General features: G+C 45.9%; 2 protein-coding genes across 2 annotated transcripts in view; one reads left to right on the top strand and one right to left on the bottom strand.

Annotated features, from left to right (window-relative positions):
- Nucleotides 1–2738: 2738 nt before the first annotated feature.
- On the bottom strand, nucleotides 2739–9892 carry POLR2L (RNA polymerase II, I and III subunit L). Its single transcript, XM_044270392.1, has 3 exons — nucleotides 9822–9892; nucleotides 5664–5770; nucleotides 2739–3037 (listed from the first exon to the last, which is right to left on the bottom strand). The coding sequence occupies exons 2-3, from the start codon at nucleotides 5756–5758 to the stop codon at nucleotides 2929–2931; spliced, it is 204 nt and encodes a 67-aa protein (XP_044126327.1). The 5' UTR covers nucleotides 5759–5770; nucleotides 9822–9892; the 3' UTR covers nucleotides 2739–2928.
- A 94-nt stretch (nucleotides 9893–9986) lies between these two features.
- TSPAN4 (tetraspanin 4) overlaps nucleotides 9987–20287 on the top strand; it is a 603434-nt gene continuing 593133 nt past the window's right edge. The window contains exon 1 of the mRNA XM_044269835.1: nucleotides 9987–10058. The gene's annotated coding sequence lies outside the window, so the exon portion shown is untranslated. The remainder of the gene's footprint in view (nucleotides 10059–20287) is intronic.

Genomic DNA, 20287 nt, shown 5'->3' with positions numbered 1-20287 from the left:
GAACTGCCCGCCGGATCACACTGCCGCAAGTGTGAAAGTAGCCTTACAGGGACAAGAGTAAGAAGTATTTATTAAAGTATTCCATGGCCGGGTGACATGGAGGCCGCTGTCTGCTAGAACCTGGCGCATTCCTATCTTCAGCTGGTGCTTCACATATCTGAAATACCGCTTCTCTGATAAGGTAGTGACTTGTGGTTTATGCCAAGAAGTCTTCTGCAGAAAGTTCAATGTGCTGCTTGTTCTCTACATGTGTAAAATACTAATAGAAGTCACTTACTAATTAAAGGGGTTCTCCGGGCTTTCATACTGGATGACCTATGCTTAGGATAGGTCATCAATATCGGATCAGTGGGGGTCTGACACCTGGCACCCCCGCTGATCAGCTGTATGAGGAGACGATGTGTGCATGTGCCTTATCCCTGCTCTCTTCCCGTCTGCTGCTGTCCCATAGACATACGGCAGAGCGCAGGAAGGGAGACGCACATGCGCACTGTGTGAACTGTCTTCTCATACAGCTGATCGGCGGGGGTGCCGGGTGTCATCAGTATAAAAAAGCCTGGAGAACCTCTAACTTTTTCAATAATGGCTCCTGTCCTTGGTAACTTGAATTTAGCTTCACTTTACACCATGCTCCTCTCTGGGGGTTACGGCCCCCAATGGCTGTGCAAGCGCAATAAATAAAAACAACACTGGCCTTTCTGGTGGAGCAGTAGCTCCTGTCCCCGGCCACCTCATATCTCTTCAGAGGCCATCGATCTGCTGAGTGGACCAAGGTGATGACTAAATAACTAGCAGCCTCGAGAGTGCACAAGCACAGGCAAGGCCCAGGATTAGTGTCCCAGCGCCCCCTGCCTGGGCTGCCAGTAATACTTGCAGACACCACAAGTCCTGACCTAAAGCGCAGGAGAGACGACCCCTTTAAACACCACACACTGTCTTGACATCTTCCTGGGATCATTATACAGTCAGGTCCATAAATATTGGGACAGACGCAATTCTAACATTTTTGGCTCTATACACCACCACAATGGATTTTAAATGAAACTAACAAGATGTGCTTTAACTGCAGACTGTCAGCTTTAATTTGGGGGTATTTACATCCACATCAGGTGACCGGTGTAGGAATTACAACAGTTTGCATTTGTGCCTCCCACTTGTTAAGGGACCAAAAGTAATGGGAGATAAAAATAATAATCATAAAATCAAACTTTCACTTTTTAATACTTGGTTGCAAATCCTTTGCAGTCAATTACAGCCTGAAGTCTGGAACGCATAGACATCACCAGACGCTGGGTTTCATCCCTGGTGATGCTCTGCCAGGCCTCTACTGCAACTGTCTTCAGTTCCTGCTTGTTCTTGGGGCATTTTCTCTTCAGTGTTGTCTTCAGCAAGTGAAATGCATGCTCAATCGGATTCAGGTCAGGTGATTGACTTGGCCATTGCAGAACATTCCACTTCTTTCCCTTAATAAACTCTTTGGTTGCTTTTGCAGTATGCTTTGGGTCATTGTCCATCTGCACTGTGAAGAGCCGCCCAATGAGTTATGAAGCATTTGGCTGAATATGAGCAGATAATATTGCCCGAAACACTTCAGAATTCATCCTGCTGCTTTTGTCAGCAGTCACATCATCAATAAATACAAGAGAACCAGTTCCATTGGCAGCCATACATGCCCACGCCATGACACTACCACCACCATGCTTCACTGATGAGGTGGTATGCTTAGGATCATGAGCAGTTCCTTTCCTTCTCCATAATCTTCTCTTCCCATCACTCTGGTACAAGTTGATCTTGGTCTCATCTGTCCATAGGATGTTGTTCCAGAACCGTGAAGGCTTTTTCAGATGTCGTTTGGCAAACTCTAATCTGGCCTTCCTGTTTTTGAGGCTCACCAATGGTTTACATCTTGTGGTGAACCCTCTGTATTCACTCTGGTGAAGTCTTCTCTTGATTGTTGACTTTGACACACATACACCTACCTCCTGGAGAGTGTTCTTGATCTGGCCAACTGTTGTGAAGGGTGTTTTCTTCACCAGGGAAAGAAGTCTTCGGTCATCCACCACAGTTTTCCATGGTCTTCCGGTGTTGCTGAGCTCACCGGCGCGTTCCTTCTTTTTTAAGGATGTTCCAAACTGTTGTTTTGGCCACGCCTAATGTTTTTCTATCTCCCTGATGGATTTGTTTTGTTTTTTTCAGCCTAATGATGGCTTGCTTCACTGATAGTGACAGCTCTTTGGATCTCATCTTGAGAGTTGACAGCAACAGATTCCAAATGCTAATAGCACACATGAAATGAACTCTGGACCTTTTATCTGCTCATTGTAATTGGGATAATGAGGGAATAACACACACCTGGCCATGGAGCAGCTGAGAAGCCAATTGTCCCATTACTTTTGGTCCCTTAACAAGTGGGAGGCACATATGCAAACTGTTGTAATTCCTGCACCGTTCACCTGATTTGGATGTAAATACCCTCAAATTAAAGCTGACAGACTGCAGGTAAAGCACATCTTGTTCGTTTCATTTCAAATCCATTCTGGTGGTGTATAGAGCCACAAATGTTAGAATTGTGATGATGTCCCAATATTAACAGACCTGACTGTATATTACAACAATAATGGATATTCTCATACGTAGGATCAGCAAACAGACGCAGACCTGTTCTCTACGACGGGCACAATGGTATAACACTGATGTCTTTGGTCTTTTGACCAATGAATTAAAAACTGAAGCGGTGGTTATCAATTATAACAAAAATATCTTTATTAAATATAAAATGAGGGTGTTTTGTGGAGGCAGAGGTAATCAGTGATTAGGAATGTCCCGGTTTGCTTCATGGTTCTCACAAATCTGTGCGTTCCGCTCCGAACAGAAACGTTTCCTCCGTATTGTGCACCATTAGGGAAGGTCACGTTCGCACAGGTCCTTTCATTTTTCCAAGGGAGCGTAGTTTAAAAGCTTCTCTATCAGATCCACATGAGCGAGAAGCATACGGCGACAGCAATACCTCTTCAAGCCTAAAGCATCAAGGGCGTCACTATGAAGAGAGGAGAAGAGTGAGGAGGACGTTGGAATAGTCTTCCCTAATACTGTTAGTTCTACAGCCCCAAGTCTTATGCGTCTCCTGCAGTCATAACCCCCTCTATCCGCCCCTACTACTCCCCAACATACCTGGTACCAATAAGTAGGGGACAGACAGAAGAGAGTATGACTGCAGTGTTAGGGTACAATTCAGACAGAGAACTTTGTCAGAGATAAAACTCTCGGCGTATCCCACGGCAGAAGTCGCTGTGTTCTGCTGCGGTTTCTGCCATGGGTTTTCCGCTCTTGGTTTAGTTCCATTGAATGGAGCTAAATCATGAAGAGACTCCCGCTGCAGCTGTGCGAGGGGTCTGCATGGTGACTGCGCCAATAATGGACCTGTACATTCTTGGCAAGGTCTTAAAAAAATTGCGCAGCATTACCTCAGCTGCAGGAACCGCTGCGTGGCCTCCCACTGAAAACAAGGCGCTTTCTGTGAAGATTTGGCCCAGTTTTTAGCACTGAATCCGCGCTGAAACCTGTGACCAAAATCCTCAGCCTGAACATACCCTCAGACTACACACTTAGTTGTCATGGAGACGCACACGCCTGTAAAGCAGCTGTAGACAAAACTGAAGGACTTTAAGGACTGTTTGCAAAGTCGCTAGATGCACGGGAGCAGGAAAAAAAATAAAATAATAAAAATCGCAGGTGTACTCATAGCCTTAAATGGGATCCATCACAATAACTCGCCACACTAAGGCTTCATTCACACAGTCAGTGATTTCCATCAGTGATTGTGAGCCAAAACCAGGAGTGGATCCTACACAGACATAAGGTAGAAGGGAAAGATCTGCACCTGTTCTGCGTTTTGGACCCGCACTTGGTTTTGGCTCAAAATCACTGACCAAACACTGACTGTGCGAATAAGGTCTAAACCGCCAACACCACGTTAATTTTCTCCATTACTGATACACTTCTATATAAACTTTCTGAAAAGGTACATTATAAAAAATTAAAATTAAGATCTGGTAAATGTAATCTAATAATAGTCATCTGCATGGGGCATTTCTTTGAGTTAGGGCTCATGCACACTAATGCATTTTCTTTCCGTGTCCGTTCCGTTTTTTTGAAGACTGTATGCGGAACCATTCATTTCAATGGGTCCGAAAAAAATAAATAAAAATAAGACGGAAGTTACTCCATGTGCTTTCTGTTTCAGTATGTCCCTTTCGCAAAAGAATAAATCAGGTCTAGGGATGAGCGAATCGACTTCGGATGAGACATCCAAAGTCGATTCACATCAAACTTTGTTCTAAGGCTACTTTCACATCCGCTCTGAACGCAAGTGTGAAAGTAGCCCAATACTGTACGGAGCAGGAGCTCTGTACAATATTAGAATGTATTGGCTCCGATGAGCCGAAGTTATTGCTTCCAAAGTCTCGCAGGACTTCGCGCAATAACTTCATAAATTAATTTGTACTGTAAAAAAAAAAACATTTCCCAGACTCTGGTTTAGTCCCAAGGTACCACTTGGAACCGAACCCGAGTTCGGGAAAGGTTTTTTTTTTTTTTTTTTTAAGAGTACAAATTAATTTATAAAGTTATTGCGTGAAGTCCCGCGAGACTTTTCGAAGCAATAACTTCAGCTCATCAGAGCCAATACATTCTAATACTGTACAGTATTAGAACGAAGTTTCATGCGAATCGGCTTCGGATGTTTCATGTGAAGTTGATTCGCTCATCTCTAATCATGTCCTATTAAGGCAGTGTGCATGAGCCCTAAGACCGGCTTTTTACGTCAGTCTTAGATTCCCCCCTTATAGTACTGTAAAATTAGCCTAGTTTATGATGTCGCATGTGCCTCATTAGGCAAATCTACAGCAGTCTGTGAGCCTGGCATGGAATAGTCCAGATCCTGGCTAGAGTCGTTTTTCGCCAACATTTATACCTGTTCCAAGGCGTAAATCTTAGTAAATATGCTGGGGCCGGACCAGACACAGCCCACGCCCCACCCAACTGCTAAAAACGCTGTAAAACTGACCATACGACCAAACACTGCCGCATGGCGGGCAAAAGAAATAAATAATAAAAATAAATAAAAAGTCACAAGTCTCTTTATAAATGACCCCTATTGAGTTTTCAACATCACCAGAATAGCTCCTGAAGACCCGCTGCCTGGGCATGCTCAATGACGCCACGTGTACTTGCCCCGGCTTGGTGTGTGCACTGGGAAAAAGAGCTCTGCCGCACCTGTAAGTATGGTGTGACGCTCAAGCGCATGCACAGATAAAGCCGAGGCAAGTTCATCAGGGCCTCAATGCGCAGCGGGATTCCAGGAGCCACTCCTTTAGCGATTACAGCTCAGGCAGCGTGACTGCCCAAAGGAACAACTAGCATACCGCACGCGCTGGACTGTAAATTCATTTTCCCACCGAGACTTTTCAGAAAGTGTATATTAAAGCGCATCTAACGCTGTAGTTGAAGCCCATGTGACAGAGCCTCTTTACACTTAATAGAAGAGAATTTTCTTTTTCCATATCTGCTGGAAACGCTCACGGACTAGAAGAATAAGAGGTAATAATTGTAATAAACACATCCACTTGATCTATAGGCTTGAAGCGCGGCAGCGGTGAACATACCCTTCAGTGTACTCCGCCTGCAGCAGCCCGAGGTATGCCTCCCACTTATTTCCAACGATCTTCCCACATGTGAAGCATCTGACAGGGATAATCATTTTGTTGAATTTCTTGCGGGGAAGAAAAGACATGAAATTGGGTCACAAGCCATGATAAGATCCAGCTAAATAATAAGAAGTGCTCCGCCGGGACCTCTCGATGCCCTTGCTCGGGGCTGTGGAGTGCTCCGAACACAGGACTGCTGAAGGATAATAAGCCAGTGTATCAGCTGGTAATGGCGTGATCGATGCGGGGTGGCGGCTGCGCTGCTCTCCAGGTTCTATTATTTACAGGCTCTGGCAGCCCTGATTGGATTAAGAAGCGAATTCTCCAGAAATGGATATTTTTCTATGAGGTTTAAAGGATCAGCTGGGAACCATTACTGACACTGGCAGAGAAGGAAGCCCCGGCGGGGCAAGATATGTAAAACATGAGGACCTAACGAGCAGAGCGATCTGGACCTGCTCCTCGTCATTCCACAGCGCCCAACCTGAGAGATCCACGTGTCACAGCTCCGCTGCGGCACATGACCTAAATAAAGGGGTCACTGAACGCAGGATATTGAGGCTAAGGCCTCATGCACACGGCCGTTGTTTTGGTCCGCAACCGAGCCGCAGTTTTTGCGGCTTGGATGCGGACCCATTCACTTCAATGTCCGCATCCGTTGCTCCGTTCCGTGGCCCCGCAAAAAATATATAACATGTCCTATTCTTGTCCGCGCTTTGCGGACAAGAATAGGCAGTTATATTAAAGGCTGTCCGTGCCGTTACGCAAATTGCGGAACGCGCACGGACGACATCCGTGTTTTTCGGATTTGCGGACCGCAAAACACACCACGGTCGTGTGCATGTAGCCTAAAACGGAGTTATCACCTACCACGTGAATAAGTGATAAATGATTTTTGCAAAGGGGTTGTCCTATTTCAGAATGAAACTGGACAATCCCTAGGATCTGCCTGAAATAAGGAAAGGGCAAGGACTTGCGCTGCTCTCGTTCTCCTGACCAGGGTCTAGATTACCGGCTGCGGCAATGACGTCATATCGAAGACACATGACTGCTGCAGCCAATCACTGGCCTCTGCAGTGTGCCCGATGAGACCAGTGATTGGCTGATGTCACATGCACAACAGGTTTACCGCTGCAGCCAGGTATACAGAACCCAGTCTGGAGAAGCAGAGCAGCGAGGGATCTGGCACGTACAGTACAGACCAAAAGTTTGGACACACCTTCTTATTCAAAGAGTTTTCTTTATTTTCATGACTATGAAAATTGTAGATTCACACTGAAGGCATCAAAACTATGAATTAACACGTGGAATTATATACATAACAAAAAAGTGTGAAACAACTGAAAATATGTCATATTCTAGGTTCTTCAAAGTAGCCACCTTTTGCTTTGATTACTGCTTTGCACACTCTTGGCATTCTCTTGATGAGCTTCAAGAGGTAGTCACCTGAAATGGTCTTCAACAGTCTTGAAGGAGTTCCCAGAGATGCTTAGCACTTGTTGGCCCTTTTGCCTTCACTCTGCGGTCCAGCTTACCCCAAACCATCTCGATTGGGTTCAGGTCCGGTGACTGTGGAGGCCAGGTCATCTGGTGCAGCACCCCATCACTCTCCTTCATGGTCAAATAGCCCTTACTTATAAAATTTTCCCAATTTTTCGGACTGACTGACCTTCATTTCTTAAAGTAATGATGGCCACTCGTTTTTCTTTACTTAGCTGCTTTTTTCTTGCCATAATACAAATTCTAACAGTCTATTCAGTAGGACTATCAGCTGTGTATCCACCTGACTTCTCCGCAACGCAACTGATGGTCCCAACCCCATTTATAAGGCAAGAAATCCCACTTATTAAACCTGACAGGGCACACCTGTGAAGGGAAAACCATTTCAGGTGACTACCTCTTGAAGCTCATCAAGAGAATGCCAAGAGTGTGCAAAGCAGTAATCAAAGCAAAAGGTGGCTACTTTGAAGAACCTAGAATATGACATATTTTCGGTTGTTTCACATTTTTGTGTTCTGTATATAATTCCACATGTGTTAATTCATAGTTTTGATGCCTTCAGTGTGAATCTACAATTTTCATAGTCATGAAAATAAAGAAAACTCTTTGAATGAGAAGGTGTGTCCAAACTTTTGGTCTGTACTGTAAGTACTTACCGGTCCTTTATTTCAGCAGGATCCCAGGTGGTTGCAGGGTTCCTCCTGAAACAGGACAACCCCTTTAAGGAGTGAGTTCACATACTGCCATACTTTTTTTTACTAAAGCCTGACCTATCCTAGACCATTCTAGGACCAGTAGGTGTGTCTGGGCTACAGATATTGATGACTTATCCTCAGGATAGGACATCAGTATCAGACTGGAAGGGGTCTGACCCCCGGCACCCCCGCCAATCAGCCGTTTGAAGAGAATGCAGTGCTCATATAAGCCGCTGCCTTCTCTTCACTGGTTACCTGCTCACCATCAGCACTGTAGCAGCGAGCAGTGTAATTACATCTCCTCCGTCCCAATCACTTGACAGTGAGCCGGTAAACAGGGAAGAGAAGGCAGCTGAACAAAGGGGGGGGGGGGGGGGTGGATAGGTTAGGGACAGAATTGCATATGCATACTTGCTGATGGCTTCCCCCATAGAATACAGCCGATTGTAGGGTTTCCCTAGCAAGCAGCTCAGCCTAAAACTTGTTAGCGATCATCTGGCAGTGTAAAAATACCGCCGATTGACTGATGAAAATTGTCAGTCATTGGACAATCCAAATATTTTGACAGGTTAAAAAAAAAAAAAAAAAAAAAAAGTTTGCAGGCGGCAGATTGTGGTGTGTAATTACATTCTGCTGCTGGCAAACAATGATTCAGTATAAGGATCGCTCCTCCCTGTACTGAGGAGGAGATCGCTGCATGTTATAGCGGATGTCTCCGCTAGTAAGCCGACGATTGCCGAGAAGGAACGCTTCCCTCCCAACAATCGCCTGTTAAATCAGGCCGTGTATTACACCAACAGATTATCTGGCAGGTTTTCTCACCAATCATGGGTCAGATGGCCGTTTACACACACCATTGGTCTAACTGGACAGATAATCTGTTGGTGTAATACAGCCCTAAGGCTTCATGCATACGATCGTAAACATTTCGTGGTCTGCAAACCACAGATCCGCCAAATGCAGCATTTTTTTGTGAACCCGCTGACATCAATGGGTTTGTGGTCTGCAGAAAGCACACAGATGATCCACGTGATTTCCGGATGTCAGACAGAACGTGTCCTACTGCAATAAAATGCGGACGATGACACAACCGTTGTTGTGGTCCGCATCCGAGCCGCATTTTTTGCGGCTTGGGTGCGGACCCATTCACTTCAATGGGTCCGCAAAAGATGTGGACAGCACTCCGTGTGCTGTCCGCATCCGTGGCTCCGCTCTGTGGTCTGCAAAAAAAAATATAACCTGTCCATTTTGCGGACAAGAATAGGCCTTTCTACAATGGGCCACTCATTCTGTTCCGTAAATTGCGGAAGGCGCACGGGCGGCTTCAGTTTTGTGCAGATTCGCGGCTTGCAGACTGCAAAAAAACAGAACGGTCGTGTGCATGAGGCCTTACTCAGCCGTTATCGTAACTCCCATAGAAGTGGAAGGCAGATTCTGGGAGTTGTAGTCTGAGAACAGCTGGAGGTGCTGATCCCTGCTGTGGGGGTCTGCCTCCTCTTCATGGGCCCACCGCCCTTTTTTTTTTTACTGTAAGATCTACCATTTTTCTAAACACTTTCTGTATCAATTGCTCTATTTTCAAGGACTCTGCTTGCTGTCATTCATTGTTTATGACCAGGGGGGAAACAAATCTGCCCTGGTCACGTGATGATCACACAGCGCAAGCATCATCTCCGTGCCCTATAATCATCCTATGCCCTAGGAGTAAACCATGTGAGTGCATACTGAATGACAGCAAGCAGAGATCCTGAAAATTGTGATGAATGGATGCAGAAAGCCTGCAGAATCATTGTACAGGACAATGGCTGCACCCGCCGAATACACCGGGCACTGCAGCCTCTACACTGTAGTCTACAGGAGATGGTGACGTCACATGAACGGCTGATATACACATAGCATACACGTACACACAGCGCCTCACCTCCCAGCTCTCCGGCCGCCGCTTCCCTTCTCACGCACGCGTTCCTCCTGACCATGTGACTTGCTACGCTCCGCCTCCCTCAAGCGGCGTCTTCCAGGTCTCAGGCACCGCCAGATTTTTACCTGCAGCAGTTTGGGCGAGCGCCCTCTGGTGTACTGGAGGGGGTAGAGCATTGGAAGCAGCGAGCGCAGCTGTGAGGGATGATCAGAGCGCAAGGACCGGGGTGACGAGCAGCAGGTAGTGTCCTGTGCATGCACTGCTATCTGTGCTGGAGTGTGAGTGTGAGTGCGAGTGCGCGGCTGTGTGTGGACCTGACACAAGTGCAAGTCCCATCCGACACGAATCAACAAGTTCACACAGAGCGGAGCAGCTGTAAGGCGGCATCCATCTGTCAGCAGGTATCTAAGCCGCCCGGTGTCTTAGATACAGCGCACAGGATCTTACTGCAGAAAGTACAGGGTATTGGACTTTACATCCGTAACTCCGGGCAGGGAGTGTGGAGATTGAGAGTTGTAGTCATAGATTGGGCTGAGCTGGATGATAACTTGCAATCTTAGGTGTTAGACTGTAGATACAATGTATTGGTTATAGTTGTAAATGTATCTACTTTTTTTTGTCATGACCGGGATTCCTTCATCTGCTTTTTTTATGATTTACATGTGTTTTTTTTATAGTGTTTTTTATTTATTTGGTGCCTTTTTATATGTAGACATTTTTAACATTCCTATAGGAAAAACATCCCACCTAGAGCGTGCTGCGTTTTGTCCAAAAAAAGCAACAGACGTTAGAAAAATAGCCCAAGAAAACCGCACTGCTTGGGTAAGTCCACATGGCGTGACTTCATGTTAACCCTAAGTTCACACCTGAGCGTTTTACAGCGCGTTCAAACGCGCTGTAAAACGCTCAACACATGAAAACCAATGCTTCCCTATGGGACTGGTTCTCACCTGGGCGTTTTACAGCGCGTACGATCGCGCTGTAAAACGCCCGGCGCATAATCAAGTACTTGAGCTTCTTTGGGGCGTTTTGACGCGCGTTTGTGGCCATAGGACACTGCAGTCAATGCACACAAACGCGCATAAAAACACGTGACAAAAACGCGCGTTTGAGAAACGCTCAGGTGTGAAAGCAGGGTAAAGGCGCTGCTGTGTGCATGTGGCCAAAGGATACGGCGTGACATTGTGGGGCTGCCACCAATAAGCGGTAAAATCACACGACCGTTGTCTGGCTCTGGTGGCCGTGGCTTGTCCTTAGGTGGTCCCCCCCTGAGCCATAACCAAAGGGTACTGCGCATGGGTGCAGATATCAAAACAAATTCTCTGCAGATTTTTGTGTGGATTTGTCAGTTTCCGTACCAAAAACGGAATCCACGTTTTTTGTTGCATCTGAAATCTGCACGGAAAAATCCCCGCAAATCATTGACATGATGTGGAGTTCTGATTCTGCACAGTGGGTCAATTTCCGTATGGATAAAAAATAAAATACTGTATGTTTGATGTTTTGCAGTCCGTAATTTGCGTATCCGCGAAACAGATACCGGCCGCGTGCATTCCGTATTTTGCGTAACAGAACAGCTGGCCCCTATAGAATAGTCCTATCCTTGTCCGTAATGCAGACAATAATAGGACGTGTTCTGTTTTTTGTTTGTTTTTTGCAGAACAGACACATGGAAACGGAATGCACACAGAGTCATTTCCGTTTTTTGTGCGGTCCTATTGAAGTGAATGGTTCCCCACAGGAACAGACACGGAATAAAAATACATTCGTATGCATGAGTGCCTACACTGCAGCTTTCCCATATGAAAATCCGCGTGGAAAAAAAATAGCATAATCCGCATAGTGTGCATGCTGTGTGTCTCTGACCGCCCTTAACTGTAAGGTCTCTTTCACACGGGCATCGCGTGTGAGGGCCGGATAGGATGCAGGTACGTCGCAGGAAAATGCACAGCAATTTAATGCGTCTTGCACACGCGGGAAAAAAATCGTCATGTTTGGTACCCAGACCCGAAGCCGGACTTCTTCACAGAAGTTCAGGTTTGGGATCGGTGTTGTGTACATTTTATTATTTTCCCTTATAACATGGTTATAAGGGAAAATAATAGCATTCTTAATACAGAATGCATAGTACAATAGGACTGGAGGGGTTAAAAAATAAAATAAAATTTACTCACCTCATCCATTTGTTCGTGCAGCCCGGCTTCTCTACTTTCTTCTTCTTGAGGACCTGGGAGAAAAGGACCTTTGGTGACGTCACTGCGCTCATCACATGATCCATTACCATGGTTATAAGGGAAAATAATAACATTTACACAATACCGATCCCAAACCCGAACTTCTGTGAAGAAGTCTGGGTACCAAACATGCCGATTTTTCTCCCGCGCGTGCAAAACGCATTAAAACGCTTTGCACTTGCACAGAAAAATTGCGCATTTTCCCGCGACGCACCTGCATCCTATCCGACCCTCACACGCGATGCCTGTGTGAAAGAGGCCTTACAGTTAAGGGCGGTCAGAGACACACAGCATTATAAATCATTATAATGCCATGTGCTCTGGTCAGGCGCAGAGTTCACTATAGGAATTCACACTCTCACCTGGAGCGTCTTTCACGTCCATCTGAAACTGACTTCTGACACAGAGCTCTAGTTTAGAAGCCCCCCTTGCATCTTATACTTGGCAAAGTGTACTGACTGAGATGAAAACATATGCCAGAGACTGGCCTTTAATAGGCTGGGGTGCACCTGTATTTAAAAGGGTACTCCAGTTAAATTAAGTTATGCCTTATGCATAGGATGGGGTATAACTATTAGACCGGTTGCAGCCCCCCCTCCGGCCGGTCAGTCATGTGCGTGTCCACGCTCACCTAACTCCAGAATTGGCATAGAAATTAATGAAGTGGCCACACGCATGCCAGACCGACCGCTCTGTTCATTTCAGGGGACTGCTCGAGTACAGGGCGCCCGTTCTTGTGTTTCTGTGGATAACTTAGGCTACTTTCACACTAGCATTATTATTTTCCGGTATTGAGACCCTATGACGGATCTCAGTACGCTCCTGTTTTGTCCCTATTCATTGTCAATGGGAGCAAAACATAACTGAACAGAAAGAAATGCTCCAAAATGCGTTCCGTTCTGTTCTCATACTGGAGAGCAAACTGCAGCATGCTGCGGTTTGCTTTTCGTCATAGGATGCGGAGCAAGACGGATTGTTTTCTCTGACACAATCTGACACAATAGAAAACGGATCCGTCCTCCATTGAATTTCAATGGAGTTCATGACAGATCCGTCTTTGGCTATGTTAAAGATATTACAACCGGATCCGTTCATAACGGATGCACATGGTTGTATTATCAGTAACGGAAGCGTTTTTGCTGAGCACTGCCGGATCCAGCAAAAAAAGGTAGTGTGAAAGTAGCCTAAACGGGCGAGATTTCCGCGCGGGTGCAATGCGGGAGGTGAACGTATTGCACCCACTCTGAATCCGGACCCATTTACTTCTATGGGGCTGTGCACATGAGCGGTGATTTTCACGCATCACTTATGCGTTGCGTGAAAATCGCAGCATGTTCTATATTGTGCGTTTATCACGCAACGCAGGCCCCATAGAAGTGAACGGGGCTGAGTGAAAATCGCAAGCAAGTGCAGATGCGGTGCGATTTTCACGCATAGTTGCTAGGTGACAGTCTATTCACTGTATTATTTTCCCTTATAACATGGTTAGCGTGGTGATGGACCATGTGATTGGATCCTAGCCGGTAGTTCATCATTAAAGAAGTAAAGAAGAGACCGGCAACTACGCGATCAAGAGGAGAAGGTGAGTTAATTTTTTTAATTTATTTTAACCCTCAATTGACCACCTACTAAGCATTCTGTATTCAGAATGCTATTATTTTCCCTTATAACCATGTTATAAGGGAAAATAATAACATCTACACAACACCGAACCCAAACCTGAACTTATGTGAAGAAGTTCGGGTCTGGGTACCACAGTTGGTTTTTTATCACGCGCGTGCAAAACACATTGCACCCGCGCGATAAAAACTGAACATCGGAACGCAATCACAGTCAAAACTGACTGCAATTGCGTATCTAATTGCGTGGGTTTGCCGCAATACACCGGGACGCACCCGGACCTAATCCGGACACGCCCGTGTGAACCCAGCCTAAGGGTCCATTCACACGTCCGCAATTTCGTTCCGCATTTTGCGGAACGGAATTGCGGACCCATTCATTTCTATGGAGCAGCACGATGTGCTGCCCGGATCGGGAATTGCGGATCCGCACTTCCGGGTCCGCAATTCCGATCCCGAAAAATATAGAACAAGATTAGGCATTTTCTGTTAAGTGCCGGCGATGTGCGGTGGAACATCTACGATGTACTTTTTTTTTGCGGATCCGTGAATCCACTTTTTAAACATATAAGATAATCAGCAATGAGCGGCAGGTACAGTCAGCGCTTTACACAGCCAAATTGGCAGCGCCGACCTGACCGCTTCAAGAATACAGCAGTGAATAGTCAACAAACAGTTCCAACAAGCAAAAGAACAATCAGTACACTTAAGAGATAAATGCACAGACAAATAGTGCGTTTTGCAGCAGGCACATATTAGAGTTTTTAGATCAGGATTAGTCAGGGGGTTGTATTGCAAGCAGGGAGAGACCCCAGGAACTCAGATTTTCCATTTTAATCCATTTTTTTTTCTTTAACACATCAAGGGTTAACAGCCAAACAAAACTCAATATTTATTACCCTGATTCTGTGGTTTACAGAAACACCCCACATGTGGTCGTAAACTGCTGTATGGACACACGGCAGGGCGCAGAAGAAAAGGAACGTCATATGGTTTTTGGAAGACAGATTTTGCTGGACTGGTTTTTTAGATGCCATGTCCCATTTGAAGCCCCCCTGATGCACCTCTACAGTAGAAAGTGTCAAAAAGTGATCCCATTTTGGAAACTGGGGGATAAGGTGCCAGTTTTATTGGTACCATTTTTGGGTACATATGATATTTTTTGATCATTTATTATTACACTTTATAGGGCAAGGTGACAAAAAATGTTTTAATTTTGGTACAGTTTTTATTTATTTTTAAAGCGTTCACCTGAGGGGTTAGGTCATGTGAGATTTTTATAGAGCAGATCGTTACGGACATGGCAATACCTATTATGTATACTTTTTCTTATTTATTTAAGTTTTACACAATAGCATGTTTAAAAGAAAAAAAAAAGATGTTTTAGTGTCTCCATGTTCTGAGAGCTCTATTTTTATTTTTTATTATTTGAGCAATTTTCTTATGTAGGGTCTCAATATTTTGCGGGATTAGGTGACTGTTTACTGTTACCATTTTGTGGGACATACGCCATTTTGATCGATTGGTGTTGCACTTTTTGTGATGTAAGTTTTTATAAAAAAACGGGGTGGATGATGTGATATATTTATAGAGCTGGTCGTTACGGATGCGGCGATACCGAATATGTGTGTTTTTCCTTTTTTTTATTTTTTATTATGAAATCTGGGGAAAGGGGATTTTTTTTTCCTTCTGTTTTTTACTTGAAACTTAATTTTTTTTATTAAACACTTTTTTTTTTTAACTTTATTTCTGTCCCACTCTGGGACTTCAACTTTTGGGGGTCTGATCCTCTCTGCAATGCATTACAATACATCTGTATTGTAATGCATTGCCTGTTAGCATATTACACAGAGTAATACACTAACGGGTTGCCTAGGAGACCCAGCCTGAGGCTGGATCTCCTGGGCACCCGTAGAAGGTAGGTCCGATGCCGTGCAAGTCATTGGGCAGCCTCTGCACGGTATCTGGCTACCTTGTCACCCATCCGGTCTCCGCCACAGCAGCGCGGGGACTCGATGGACTCCCTCACCCACAGCAAAACCCTTCTCTTTCGCGTTCAATCCGCCAGCATCGCTGTAAACAGCAATGCCAGCGGATACAGCAGGGGCCTGGCTATCAGGGACTGCCGGACCCCTGCAGTGATTGGCCGCACACCGCTCCGGTGCCCACCCGATCACCATGACATACTATTACATCAAAATGCGGGAAGTCACTGACTTCCATGATGTAATAGAACGCTAACACGGTCTGCTACATACTCCTTCACCATCTTCCAAAACTTTCCCTCCTTGTGACACTAGGCTGCACATCAGGTTGAGGGTGCTGGCGGGGTGTCATGAAACTGTCCCAGGCCTTGGAGAGTGTTGCCCTGCCTATGTTGGAACTGCTGTGTGTTCCCCTCGTCTCCAATCCTCGGTTGTCAGTGTTGTCAGCTGGAAATCTTTGGAGCAATTTTTCCACAAGGACCTTCTGGTATTGCACCATTTTGCTAGTCCTCTCCACCACAGGAATGAGAGATGAGAAGTTCTCTTTGTAGCGAGGATCAAGAAGGGTGAACAACCATTAATCGGTGTTGGCCAAAATGTGTATAACGCGAGGGTCACGGGAAAGGCAGCATAACATAAAGTCAGCCATGTGTGCCAGAGTCCCAACAGACAAGACTTCGCTGTCCTCATCAGGAGGATGACTTTCAATCTCTTCCTCCTCATCCATGCTAAACAGATTAAATAAACCTGCTATGGGTACTACCCTCTGTTGCAGAGGTAACTGTCTCCTCCTTCTCATCATCCAATTCGAGCTGAGAAGACGAACTGAGGGTGGTCTGGCTATCACCCTGTGTACTGTCTTCCCCCATTTCCACCTCTTCCACATGCAAAGCGTCCGCCTTCATTGTGAGCAGCGAGCGTTTGAGTAGACACAGAAGTGGGATGTTGACGCTGATAATAGCGGCATCGCTGCTCACCATCTGTGTTGATTCCTCAAAGTTGCATAAAACCTCACAGAGGTCAGACAACCATGCCCACTCGTCGCTTGTGAAGAGCGGAAGCTGACTGGAAAGGCGACGACCATGTTGCAGCTGGTATTCCACTACTGCCCTCTGCTGCTCACAAAGCCTGGCCAACATGTGGAACGTGGAGTTCCAGCGCATGCTCACGTCACACAACAGTCAACGCTGCTGCAGCATTGCTAGACTGGTGGCAGCTGTAGATGACTTTCGGAAATGGGCACACACTCGGCACACCTTCACCTGTAGCTCAGGCAAATTGGGGTAGGTTTTGAGAAACCGCTGAACCACTAAGTTGAACACGTGGGCTAGGCATGTTATGTGTGTGAGCTTTCTGAGCTCCAAAGCCGCCACCAAGTTACGGCCATTATCGGACACAACCATGCCTGGTTGTAGGTTGAGTGGCGAGAGCCACAGCTCAGTCTGGTCCCTTATACCCTGCCACAGCTCTGCGGCGGTGTGCTTTGTCTCCTAAGCAAATTGGTTTCAGCACGGCCTGTTGCCGCTTCCCCACTGCAGTGCTACACTGCTTCCAGCTACTAACTGATGACTGGTGCTGCAAGATGAGAATTCAGAGGTGGAGGCGGAGAAGGAGAAGGGGGGGTTGCAGCCACAAATGTAGGTGGTGGCGGAAATCCTGATGAAAGTAGGACCCGCAATACTTGGCGTTTGGTAGCACCTGTGCCATCCCAGGGTAGGACTCGATCCTGGCCTCCACAATGTTCACCCAGTGTGCCGTCAGTGAAATGTAGTGTCTCTGGCCAAAAGCACTTGTCCATGTGTGTCGTTAAGTGGACCTTCTCAATAACTGCGTTGGTCAGGGTGATGTTACGGGACACATGCTGGTGTAAGGTGGGGACGGCACACCAGGAAAAATAGTGGCGGCTGGGGACTGAGTAACGAGGGACGACCACAGCCATCAGGCTGCGGAAAGCCTCAGTGTCCACAAGCCTAAATGACAACATTTCCAGGGCCAGCAATTTGGAAAGGTGCACATTTAGTGCTATGGCCTGTGGGTGGGTGGATGGGTATTCGCGCTTTCGTTCAAAGGCCTGGGGTATGGACATCTGTGTCCCAGCGCAGCGTACAGAAGTGGATATGCTAGCTGATGGTGCTTGCGAAGGTGCAGGGTGGGATGTATCCGGGCCTGCGTCTTGGACAGGGGATTGGCCAGCACGTAACACAGGGGAAGAGTGGGTGACTGATTGTGGACCCAGGCGTTCGGCCCACCTATTAGGGTGCTTTGATGCCATGTGGCGGATCATGCTGGTGGTGGTGAGGTTGCTACTGTTAACGCCCCTACTCATTTTGGTATGGCACAGGTTGCAAATGACAATTCTTTTATCGTCCGCACCTTCCTCAAAAAAGCGCTAGACTGCGGAACACCTACCCCTTGGCAAGGAAGATTGCCGCAAGGAGCTGCTCCGGGGAACAGTTGCAGGCCTGTTTAGTGTGGCCGCCTTCTCTCTTTTGCCACCCAACTGCCTCTTACAGCCTGTTGCGGTGCTGCGGATCCCTCTCTATCTGTACTGCTGTCCTCGCTCGGCTTGCCACCTTCCCAGGTTGGGTCAGTGATTTAATCGTCCACCACCTCCTCTTCCGCTTCCTCACTCTAGTCATCCTCCTGACTTGTTGACCTAACAAGAACCTCACTTATTGACAACTGTGTCTCATCCTCATCATCAACCTCTTGTGAAACTAATTTCCATTGACTTATTGGCAACTGTGTCTGATCATCATCATCTACCTTGTGAAACACTAATTGCCGTTCCCCACCATCATCTTCTTCTGACTGTGGATGCTCAAGGGTTTGGGAATCGGTGCAAAAGATCTCCTCATGTCCCTCTTCAAGCGGGCTTGGCGAGAGGCCCAAATCAAGGAATGCCGCTGAAAATATCCGCGTGTGGGATCACTTGTTTGCCAAGACTCTCCATGGTGGGAGGAAGGCGGATCAGGGTGAGGATTCTGTTGACCAGACTCTTATCTACTGAAACTGGACTTTGTGGAAGACAGGGTGGTGCTTAACCGACCACCTGGCGCAATATTATCTGCCGCAATCCAACCGACCACCTGGTCGCACGGGTGTGACTTCGAGTGGTGTCCTGCACCGCCCTGCAAACTGGGACATGAAGCTAGGTATCGTGGATGAGTGTGTTTCTTGTGCTATGGCAGCAGCCGCGGCCCCTGCGTGCACATCAGCAGCACGGCCAATGCTCCGTCCCTTACTGCTCGCCTTGAGCAAATTAAATGGTATATATGCTTGCAAGTATGTCGCACGTACAGTAGTGCAGGTTTTGTGATTGTATGGGCAAATAAATTACACTGAATGTCACAGATATTTATGATGCGCAAACGTTATACAGGAGATGTAGCGCAGGTAATGTCGCTGTCAGCAGCGGCCAAACAATTGCGCTAAATGTCACATATATTTAGGATGTGCAAATGTAACACAACAGATGTAGCAGAGGTTGTGTCACCGTCAGCAGCGGCCAAACAATTGCACGCAATTTAGCGCATGTAGCACTAATAATATATATTGCAGCCAGATAATACAATAGTCCTTAACCCCTTTGGGACTCAGCCTTATTACACCTTAGGACCAGGCCATTTTTTGCAAATCTGGCCAGTGTCACTTTAAGTGGTGGTAACTTTAAAACGCTTTGACTTATCCAGGCCATTCTGAGATTGTTTTTTCATCACATATTGTAATTCATGACACTGGTAAAATGAAGTAAAAAAATAAAAATAATTTTATTTATAAAAAAAAAAAACAAATTTACCAAAAATTTGTAAAAAAAAAAGTAAATTTCCAAGTTTCAATTTCTCTACTTCTATAATACATAGTAATACCTTCAAAAAATAGTTATTACTTTGGGGATGTTACAAGGCTTAGAAGTTTAGAAGCAAATCTTGAAATTTTTCCGAAATTTTCAAAAACCCAATTTTTAGGGACAAGTTCAGGTCTGAAGTCACTTTTTGCGAGGCTTACATAATAGAAACCACCCAAAAATGACCCCATTCTATAAACTGCACCTCTCAAGGTATTCAAAACTGATTTTACAAACTTTGTTAACCCTTTTAGATGTTCCACAAGAATTAATGGAAAATAGAGATACAATTTCAAAATTTCACTTTTTTGGCAGATTTTCAATTTTCAAGTTACAAAGCAAGGGTTAACAGCCAAACCAAACTCATTATTTATTGCCCGGATTCTGTAGTTTACAGAAACACCCCATATGTTGTTGTAAACCGCTGTACGGGCACACGGCAGGGCGCAGAAGGAAAGGAATGCCATACGGTTTTTGAAAGGCAGATTTTGCTGGACTGTATTTTTTGACACCATGTCCCATTTGAAGCCCCCCTGATGCACCCCTAGAGTAGAAACTCCAAAAAAGTGACCCCATTTTAGAAACTACAGGATAGGGTGGCAGTATTGTTGGTACTAGTTTAGGGTACATATGATTTTTGGTTGCTCTATATTACACTTTTTGTGATGTAAGGTAACAAGAAATAGCTGTTTTGGCACCGTTTTAATTTTTTGTTATTTACAACATTCATCTGACAGGTTATATCATGTGGTATTTTTATAGACCAGGTTGTCACGGATGCGGC

This window comes from Bufo gargarizans, chromosome 10 (genome assembly GCF_014858855.1).
Source record: "Bufo gargarizans isolate SCDJY-AF-19 chromosome 10, ASM1485885v1, whole genome shotgun sequence".
NCBI classification, from domain to species: Eukaryota; Metazoa; Chordata; class Amphibia; order Anura; family Bufonidae; genus Bufo; species Bufo gargarizans.
The sequence above is the reverse complement of the archived record's forward strand: the minus strand, read 5'-3'. Positions and strand labels throughout refer to the sequence as shown.